General features: G+C 39.7%; 1 protein-coding gene across 1 annotated transcript; it reads left to right on the forward strand.

The window, feature by feature from the left end:
• Positions 1-8,981: 8,981 nt before the first annotated feature.
• Positions 8,982-9,733, forward strand: LOC131234932 (VQ motif-containing protein 20). The gene has a single exon (XM_058231933.1). The coding sequence runs from the start codon at positions 8,986-8,988 to the stop codon at positions 9,619-9,621; it is 636 nt and encodes a 211-aa protein (XP_058087916.1). The 5' UTR covers positions 8,982-8,985; the 3' UTR covers positions 9,622-9,733.
• The last annotated feature ends 1,066 nt before the right edge of the window (positions 9,734-10,799 follow it).

Here is a 10,799-nt window from a genome sequence, read left to right on the forward strand (position 1 = left end):
GATGTCATGATGGCTTCTTTATATTTTTACATTGTAACATGGAAATCAAACAAGTTCCAAGTAAAAGACAATTGAGGCATGGAAATGAGGTGGCCCAACTTGATGTATGTATGACATCAATTTTGTCCATCCTTTGGCCAACATGTATTACAATGTGAACCCCAAATTTAGATAAATTAAAACTTAAGTGGACCACACACAAAAAGTTTTGGATTTGGCTGATCTCTGTGTTTTCCCTTCCTCGTGGTGGGAATAACTTTACAAATGGGTTGGCTAGCATGCATGTAGACATAACAGTGATCCCCGTGAAGATTGCAATGTTGGGCTTTTATATCTCTATTTCATGTAGTGTAGTCTTATATCTTCTTCATTTTTATGCTGTTGTACAACAAAAGTTTGTGAAACTTATATGGATGGGTGGATGTCACATAGGTGATATGGTGGGCCACATAGCTTTTATTGGCCACCCATCATTGAAACCTTCCTGGGGCTACAAAAGCTTTGAATCAAGATTATCTTTATATTTTCCCTTTATCGTAGTGGGAATAATCTTATGAATGCGTTGGACCACATATAAATGTAATGGTGTACCCCACAAATTGTATAGTAACTATATGAACATTATATATATATATATATATATATATATATATATATATGGTAAATTTGTTGAGAAAAATTGGCAATGGAGAATATCGATATCAAATACAACAGAAAATTAAATCATGAACATGATTGAAGCATGTATCACATACGCTTTCCTTAAAGCATTATTCACCCCCCCTCGTTGTTATGAGATCATTGTTGGGTTATTAGCGAACCACTTCTAGAATACGACAAGCCTTAGTGGTTCTGCATGCAGCAGTCATGAAGATAGTATAGTTTTATAATTTGACAAATTCTGTATGTAGTAAAAATAGAGAATCCACTTTTACTTACAGAGAGAGAAAGGAGAGAAAAGATTTGTTATTTTGAAACCTCGATTTACAAAGAGTTTTATAGAGAATGAATGGTGCCCATACATTTTCACATAGAGGTGTTTCTTAGAAACGCATTTAAAACCGTTCACAATGGTCAAGTCTTTGAAGATAAGATGTGACTCAACTCAAAACGTGGAAGTTACTGTTTCTTATAATGGCTAGCTAGATTCTATCAACCGTTCGGCGCAAAGAAAACATTCAACCGACCGAAACATAATAATGGTCTAAATCCATCGGCTGTTCGGTGTAAAAGGTCATTATATTCGATCGATTTGCATAATGGTCGATATTTTCCTATTGATTAGTGATACGACTGTATCTACCAGGTGATAAGTAAAATAACCGCTCTCTTAATGGTCGATTGGAGCAATGACCGACCGATATCTATAACAGTCGTTCTCTTCCGTCGATCTTGCGATGGACATACTCACTATGGTCATTTTTGCAATAGGTCGCATGGGAGCGAAGTGCAGAGTGTGGCACTAATGCCTCTGTTGCCACACTGCCTCGCAGCCCAAGCCCATGCCTGTGCGTGTGCGTGCTTGCTTCTTCTCTCTCCATTCTCCAAGTAAGAATACTATAGAACTTAGAGCTCATAATCCCATTTTTTTCCTCTCTCCAAGCAACGTGGGACTATACTTTTCAATTAGCATTTTTATTTTTCAAATAAATTTTTGGAGGAAAAGCTTAATTTTCAAAGATTAGAATAAAGTAAAAGCAAAGAAAGGTGCATGTGCATGACTCTAATCATTTCTATTATTTAATTTAACCAACCCAATTGAGAATAAATTTCAACAGTTTTTTTTGTATGACAAACTAATAGTAGGGACATTTCTAACTAGCATTACAAAAGATTGGGCTTTATTTAATAATAGTAATAATAATAATAATAATAATAATAATAAGGGAGTGATTTTTATGAGAACAAAATATAAGATGTATATGCCAACAATCCCTTAAGAGGGGGAGCAAAAAAGTTTAAATTTCTTGTAACCGGATCATGACTTAGAATCCAGTGCGTGAGGCTACCCACTATGTCCCACATGCCAAGAGGTATAATGATTGAAGCTATCCATGATTGGACTTACATGGGCAACTTTAAGAGAATTACACTGAATTGATGATTGTAAGCAACATGATCGGTAGATAAATTTAGAATAACGAGTAGAAAGTTTTCAATGACTAAAGTGTGATTATAGGAGAATAGCTTATTGTAATAAAGAAAACATGAGCTTTTCAAATCATGCATTGGACCATCTCAACATGAGGGTCCCATTGAGTGGCAATACATGATTGAATCTATATCCTGACTTCCTAAGTCATAATAGAGGCATAAGGAACTCTTATATTTCTATCACTGTCATGTATGCTTAGTTGCTTATAGTCCTATGCACATGCATATTTCTTAGTTTAAATTAAATATCAGCATATCAAACATATAATTATAAGTTGATTTTTAGCTTAAAATAACTTTTAAGCTTCATTTTTTTCTTTCCTATGCACATGCATATTTCTTAGTTTAAATTAATATATCAGAATATCAAACATATAATTATAAGTTGATTTTTATCTTAAAATAACTTATAAGCTTCATTTTTTTTCTTTTTGCTTTTGTACTTCTTAAAAGTTGCTGAAAGGAGGAGATAACCCACCCGAATGAAAGACAAAAAGCTTCAACTTTTCGCCATTACTGCAAAAAAAAATAAAAAAAAAATTCAAATCTTGCCTTTCTTTCAATGATGATCATTGATTTGATGTGAAAGAGTTAGTAGATGGAGTAAAGGTTTCTCATCAGAGTATCCCGACAATGAATGTTCCCTAAAAAAGCAGCATTGCGAAGGGGAGCAATTTTCAAAACATCAAGGAGATTGTTGGTTTCAAGATGCCTTTATCACTAGTTTTTCGACAAATTCGAGCTTTAGATGCAGTTTCAGTTGACATCTCGGGTCTCAAATTGTGAGAATCTGTTTCTTTTTGTAGTTTTGGGAGATTTTGAGGTCGCGTTGCGGATTAAGTCTTACAATTTATTTATTTTTTATGTGAGAAATTGATAAAATGAATTTATTTTCAGTAGAACTGCAATAGAATGTTCTTTCTTTGTAGAAAATTGATGTCGGGAGAATCTTTAGTGTTTATGATGGGGTGTTTCAGATCTTTTGGATGTTATATATATATATATATATATATATATATATATATATAGCAAATGATTGAGATTTAGGAAGGAACTGCATTTTTTGTTTTTATTCACCCTTTTTTAAGAGATTGAAGGTGGATAATGAAATAGGCTATTGCTCTTATAGGTTCTTGATTTTATTTGTTTACTATATGGGCCCCACAAGTGCTAACTTGGCAATTTGTAAGGCATCCAACCTATGTATCAAGTGAGACCTTGGTGCTTGTTTTTGGAGCAATCGTGCTTTGATGTGGAGGGAAGGAAAGGTTTGTTTTGTTTAGAGATTGAAATCCGTTCTCTCTCTCTCTCTCTCTCTCTCTCTCTCTCTCTCTCTCTCTCTCTCTCTCTCTCCTTATATACATATATGGTTTTATTAATTATGGATTAGGGTTTTCTCTGGCTTCGAAAACAAAAACAAAAACAAAAAAAAAAAAAAAAAGTGAGACGTTGGTGATAGTTTGGCCAAAAAACCTCTATTCAATAATATAAAGGACAAGTGATAGAAACTTGCAAACTTTCTCAGGCCTGCTTTGCTCTTTATTTTTATTTTTTTCATATTACATGTAGTTGAAAATCTTGGTTCTAGAGTTTTTATAGCGATAATTTGTTTATAAATATCCTTAATTAAAATTAACTGTGTAGGACCACCATTTGGTGATTAAAATTGTTCTTGATGGCCCACCATAAATTAGCAATGGGGTTGCAATTAGAATCTCCTTGGTTAGATGATCATCATGACTTTCCATAATGATCAATTATCAACTTATGAGGATTGTAGGGTTGTTAATGGGTCAGGCTTAAGCTAGCCTAAATCAAAATGTTAAATAGGCCCAACCCATAAGTCCCGACTGTGAATGCCGGATCAGGGGGATGGCATTCATGGCCGAGTGCCTTTTCAAGCTTTTGCTTGTGTGATTATATGGTTTGACTCGAGGCATTAGATGTTTGACTTGGAGTCACAACTAGCCAGTAAACTCATATTTCCATAGATGGGTAGACATTGCAATAGCTTTAGAAACTAGAGAATCTCAGGATTTTATGCTTATGACAACTCCTTATCTACGACCTAAGATTCTAAGTAAGGGATGTGACAACGAAGGAAGGTATTAGGCACCTTTTTTGTCTACACACGAGTGTAGTCTCTACTTTATAGGATTCAACAGATTTCAAGGGATTTGATTAACCTAGTATTAAACAACATAATGGGTGGATGATATGCAATTTAGTAGTGAAATATCTAACTCAAGAGTGAGTGTAAGAAATTAAAACACAAGCGATCTACCAAGTCCCGTTTACTTAAGAAAGATAGTAAAGAGAAGGAAAAATACCCCAATCAATTTGAGTTTTTTATGTGAAAAGGTCAAGAGAACTGCCAAGCCACAAAGCATATATTCAAATCGACTACACAAGCAGAGAAGTGGATTTGATGATGTAAATGCTAAAATACAAAAATGATAGAGATGAAGAGGGTGCAATTTCCAACTCAAGAGTGGGAGCGAGGAATCTAAATACAAGCGATCCATCATGACCCATTTATCTGAGAGATGCAGTAAAGAAAAGGAAAAAAAAAAATCTCTGATTGATCCAACCTTTTGATGTAGCGGGATTCAGAGAACAGGCAAGCCCTAATGCATACACCCAAATAAACTAGAGAAGAAGGGGGGATAAAGAGGGATGAGATGATGCAAATGTTGGATGCAAGGATAATAAGGATGAGTAAAGTAGATCCATGATCTGAATAATCCCGGAAGAGGGCAATGGATGGACAAGTTATAGCAAGGATCCATTGATAGAGATGGGTCAGGTTTTTGATGGCTTAAGGCTTGGGGGTAGCCGGACTAGCCTAGGCTTGGATGAACTCTCTCTCTCTCTCTCTCTCTCTCTCTCTCTCTCTCTCTCTCTCTCTATCCTCCCCCCCCCCCCCCTGGTGGATGGATGGGTTGGGCTATATCTCTCTCCCTTTTCCCTTAAGGATGGGTGTATTAATTTCTTAGGTAGTGTACAAATGAATAAAAATGGGGTATTTGTAGGTGAAATGGGCGGCTTTTTTGTTATGTAGGTGAAGTCCAGGGATAGAAATTGTCTTGAAGGGTTGTAATTGGTTGAGGGGATTAGAGTGTCATGCGACACCCACTCATTGGTGGAGGGGGTGGTATGGAGTGTTAAAAAGGGAAAATCCAAGGGTCGATGGATCATGATGAATTGCCGATATTGTGATTGCACAAGGCCTACATTTCTAGACATGCATAAATTAACTACATTAACCCATGTGACATGTCTACACTAGCCCAAACACAAACAATTCAAAATTGGGGCCAAATCGAATTGCAGGTCCAATCATTAATAATCATAGGTGATGGACACATGACTTGAGGGGAAGGGCGGGTGGTCACTCTTATCCCTGGATGATATGGGGAACACATGGTATGTTGGTTGAGTTGGGTCACTAGCATTCCCAAATCCCAGACCCCCTTCTGTAAAATATGGGGATAGGTCTACAAGAAGTTGAACAGCCTCCTTCAAAAATCCCCCCCTCCGATCCAAGAGTCTTCGAGGTAGCCTCACCCCCTCCCCCTGGAAAGAGGGGTTCTGGAGAGAATTTGGAGCTATTAATGTACCACCCTTTCTTGGCCTAGCTCCCTCTAATAGAGACTGAATTCTCTTCATATGTTGCCATGATATTTTCGTTATCTAAGCGGGCTGAGTTTCTTTCCTGCAAATACCTGCGCACAACCGTGGGAATGGTAATGGATGATTAACCTTAATTGGAGCCTCCCTAGAAGTAGTGTTCGGGGGCTGGAGTTGTGGTCGGATTTGGTGAAATAGTCCCATATCTGTATTCTTCTTACTCATCCATGGGGATGGAGTGTGTATGCACATCCCCCTCCTCCCCGAGCACCGATCTTCAGGATTGTTAGACAGACTGAAATATGCCTTGTATAGCTAGCATACCTTATATAGTTGGTTTCCATAGGTAAATGATTCTGATTTTATTTCTTTCCTTGTATAGATGTTGTAATCTCTATATATTCAATCCCTTTGGGTTGTCTCAAATACCCAAAAGCTTTCAGCTCCTCTCGGTTTACATGGTATCAGAGATTCACTGATCCAAATCCGGCACCACCTGTTAGATCCGATCACCCCTGCGTCGTCCGGCCACCCCTGCTGCGTCTTCCGACCATCCCTCTGCTCATCCAGCGCCCTCTGTTGCTCGTCCTGCACCCCCTGTTGCAGATCCGACTACCCCCTGCTCTTCTGACCGCCCCCTGTTGCAGATCCGGTTACTCCTTGCTCGTCCGACCGCCCCCTATTTCAGATCCGACCACTCCCTGCGCGTCCGACCGTCCCCTGTTAAAGATCCGACCACCCCCTGCCCGTCTGACCACCGCTTCTCGTCCAACCACCCCCTGCCCGTCCGACCACCGCTTCTCGTCCAACCACTCCCTGCCCGTCCGACCACACAAAAGCTTTCAGCTCCTCTCGGTTTATAGGGATAACAACAAGGGCTTCAGTGGGAAGCTTATCAGAGTGTGCCTCTAGTCCTGGGATTTGAGCAGGGATTAACCATTTGTCATGGTTAAAGGCGTCGTTGGGTCCTGGTTCTATGGCTTGAAGGTGGTCTCAACCATTCATTGAAAGTAGTGCTCGGGCTTGGACATCTATATGAAGTGTTGTTGTCTCCATATTTTCTCCCTGTTGTGGTGTGTCAGCGGCATTTCCACAAACACCACACGTGTCTGTTCTTGAGTCCCCTTCTGATCTTCCTTCTATGCTGGCTTTTTGTTTGGCCTTTCCTCGAACAGTTTTGGGGCCTTCTATTTTAATAGCCCTCCAAACTCCGGCCTTCTATTTTAATAGCCCTCCAAACTCCCTCCCTTGGTATAGCTCACCTAAGCAAAGGATGAGCGTGATTTTTAAACCTTAGGCCTAAATTTTGGTGTAGCATATAATGGTTGGAATGAATGAATAATCATCATGGCAGGCCTTGTAAAATCAAGGGTACACATCTCTCTTCTAATTTCTTTCTTTGAAGTGACCGACGTGAATAACAAGTCAGCCTGATTTTTAACTCAGCGCCCAAACTAGGATTATACATGTAATGGTCAGACTGAATTTTGCATATTTATTACAATCAAACAGCCAAAAATCAAATAGAGTCATCCCTCCTCAATTGTAGAGAGAAATTATTCAGGAAAAAAAACAAACAAAAACAAAACAAAATCAAAATGGTAGCAGTTGCTGCTCTTGATTTTGTCAGGCCCATCATGATGTCTGTGTAAGATCTATTTCAACCTTAAGATATTCAATTCCATGTGCCCAAATACAACAAATAAGGCATGCATGTGATTCTGGTGGGCCACACTAAGAAAATAGTTGGAAGAGATATATCCATCCTTGATTTTTAGAAGGCCCATCATAATAATTATATAAAATCCATTCCAATCATTAGATTCTTCAGTCTAGATTCCAAAAATCATACCCATGTGAGCCCCTACCGGAAACAGTTTGGACAGTTTGGAGGGTAAATGTTACCCTGCATGGGGTGATTTTGTAGTCCTTAGCCTAGCATAAGGTGAGCAGCTGGTGATCATAGTGGATTTTACATGGTGAGGCCCACTCAAGCAGCCTGACTCATTTGCTCATGGCCGGTTATGAAAGGCAGTAATATGGTAATTATATCAATTAATAAGGTATTTTTTAATGTAAATTTCATGTTAGTTAGGCAGTTTTTCTCGCAAGATTCTCTGCTAATTATTATAGAGAAGGTTTAAGTCCAACCGATTGGGCCATAATCTACATTCACTCTGAAATATCTTCCAAAAAATCATTTTTATGCGAAATCCAACCCTCCTAACCGTTTGTCCCCAAAATTAGATACTTTTAGCCAAAAATCAGTCCATCCACCCATTGAGTGAGCCACACCAAAATAAACAACATTTACCCATTGATAAATAGAAAATTAAAAATGTTGGTAAAATACTTAGAAAATATTGGTGATGTTTGCATAATAATATGGATGATTGGGCCAACTTATCAGACGGTTTTGATTTTGTAAACACATGAAAATTGGAAGTTATTATGTGAGTCGTACAGAAACGATGGATCAACTGGTTGGACTCTTCAGACCTACTCATTATCGTATAGAAACTAGAGAAGGGAGGTCTTGTAGTCCCGCAGGCAACTTTTACAAGAAAGAGACAAGTGACACGCGGGAAACGTGGACCCCACCATTCAGATGACCAACTGAAAGACGCAAACCATCTTACTCAGCTGAACCGCACGTGCAAGTTGAATGGTTGGCTCTTCGCAAGTTACTTGGTCCACCTGATGAAAAGACCAGATTGAGGAAATTTTCTGACGGTTCAGATGTTTCACACACGTGGGATATAGGAAGACGGCAGAGGCACGTATGAAACGTGTAAAGGTCGATGGACAAGGTGGGACGATGAGGAGGAAGAGAGGGAAAGAGATAGAGACCGTCCAAAACGAACCTTCCTCCCTCCCGCCAACGCTACCGTCGCTGTCTATCTACCCGACTCTTCCGTCTAAAATAACGTCTTCTTTTAACAGATTTCCCGCTAAACCCTAAAAACACCCCAACACATCCCTCCATTTTGTCAACGGTCATAATCGCTGGCGCTCTCTCTCTCTCTCTCTCTCTCTCTCTCACAAAAACCTTCCCCTATATATGTCTTAACCTGTCTGCAATACACCTAATTTCGGTGTATACCTCCCTCTCTCTCTCTCTCTCTCTCTCTCTCTCTCTCTCTCTCTCTCTCTCTCTCTCTCTCTCTCTCTCTCTCTCTCTCTCTCTCTCTCATCATTACCATGAGCCCATCTCAGATCAACGAAGATCAGCACGCCAGGCGCGAGATCACAGGCCAACGGCCCACCCCTCTCAAGATCAACAAGGACTCTCACCTCATCCACAAACCATCCTCCTCCTCCTCATCATCATCCTCAGCTTCATCTTCTCTCTCAAACACCGCAACGGCAGCCAAGCAGCAACGCCATCCTGTCATCATCTACACCCACTCGCCAAAGATCATCCACACGCAGGCGCGTGACTTCATGGCCCTGGTGCAGAAACTCACCGGATTATCTCATTCCGACGAAGAAATCCCTGCACCTGCAGCACAAGGCCCGGAGGTAGGATCTGCTCCGTCCGAGGTGAACAATGGTGGGAGGATGAGCGGCCGTGATGACGGCGAGTTATCCTCAATTGTAACGGATGAGATTTGCGGTGTAAGCGATGTGCAGATAAGCTCGTCGGTCGCACCTGCTTTCGACCCGCCAAACCCGTTCTTCTCCGAAGTTCCGTTCTTCACACCGAATTCCTCCGATTTGTTTTGCTCCTCCAGGCCGATTTACAGGTACCCAGATTCAGTGTTCTCTCCTTCAAATATGGGGAGCTCAATCTCGCCATCGATGATGGAGGTTCTGAAAGCATTTCCAGAATATTGAAATTCAAATGAGTTTGGCTTTTATGAGAGAATTCGAGGGCTAAATTCTCTATACATGTCAGATTTTGTCAGATTTTCTTGTTAATAGATGGGCTTGTTTCCATTTTCTTTTTTTTTTTTTTCTTGTAGGAAGATGATTTAAGCACGATAGTAATATGATTTAATTCATTCATTGGCCAAAACCCAAACCCAAAAAAAAGGAATTCTCTCTGTGGTTGGATTTGGATTGATTCCATTTCTATATAGTGCAATTTGAGGATGGTTTTCCTTGAAATATTTCTATCAAGATTCGATCATGAAGATAAAATACTAGCCCTGGATTTTACTTCGATTGATGTTCAGGACTGAGAGAAGAACTGGTGCAATTCCAGGATGATCTTCTTTTGTTAAAAGAAGAAAAAAAGAAAGAATATATTAGATTTCATGAAATTTGGCACCAGATTAGACTGATTAATAATGAAATGTCATGAAATTTCATGATATTTGGTGCATCCAAAGGCACCCTTGACAAAAACAAAAGAGCACCTTCTTGCCTCCTCTATCTCTCTCTCTCAATAAACCAAAAAAAAAAAAAAAAACGATGAGATCTTAAAAGGCTATTATCCGCCATCTCCTATTAAAATATTGGAAAGAAAAAGATCCTCGGTGAACTCGATCTTGCGTGCATCCATAATGAATTACACTTTCAAGAGTCACGTGCATGTATATCCACGTCAGCTCCAATAATTCAACATGGTGGTAGGTGGGCCAGCTCACCAGACTGTTTATTTAGTGGCACCTATCTGTGGATGGTCAGTGTTTGAAAGTTACAAGGAACCAAACAATCTAATCATTCCGACCGTGGGTCGAAGTGAGGGGAGATTGAGAAGGTGTTAAGAGAGCCTGGCCACTAATAATTATGTGGGGCTGACAGAGATGAGGAAAGTTCGTTTTGTCTCTTTTGCTACTCAAGATAAACCATGTGTTGCCACGTACTGGGGCCCACATGCTGTGATGGCCCGATTATTTTGAACCTTCCATATTTTCGTTGCTGCAATACATAAGGAAGCGAATGAAATCTTTGTAATTGTTCTAAATTCATCTACGGGGCCCACCATGATGTATGTGTTTTATCCACTCCGTCCATCCATTTTGTCAGCTCATTTTAGAAAACGAACCCAAAAATGAGTCATATCCAAA

Source organism: Magnolia sinica, chromosome 19, assembly GCF_029962835.1.
Source record: "Magnolia sinica isolate HGM2019 chromosome 19, MsV1, whole genome shotgun sequence".
In the NCBI taxonomy this organism is placed as follows: Eukaryota; Viridiplantae; Streptophyta; class Magnoliopsida; order Magnoliales; family Magnoliaceae; genus Magnolia; species Magnolia sinica.

Bases quoted from the DNA above. Each gene is read 5' to 3' on its own strand.
- LOC131234932 (XM_058231933.1), top strand. From the start codon at position 8,986: ATGAGCCCATCTCAGATCAACGAAGATCAGCACGCCAGGCGCGAGATC.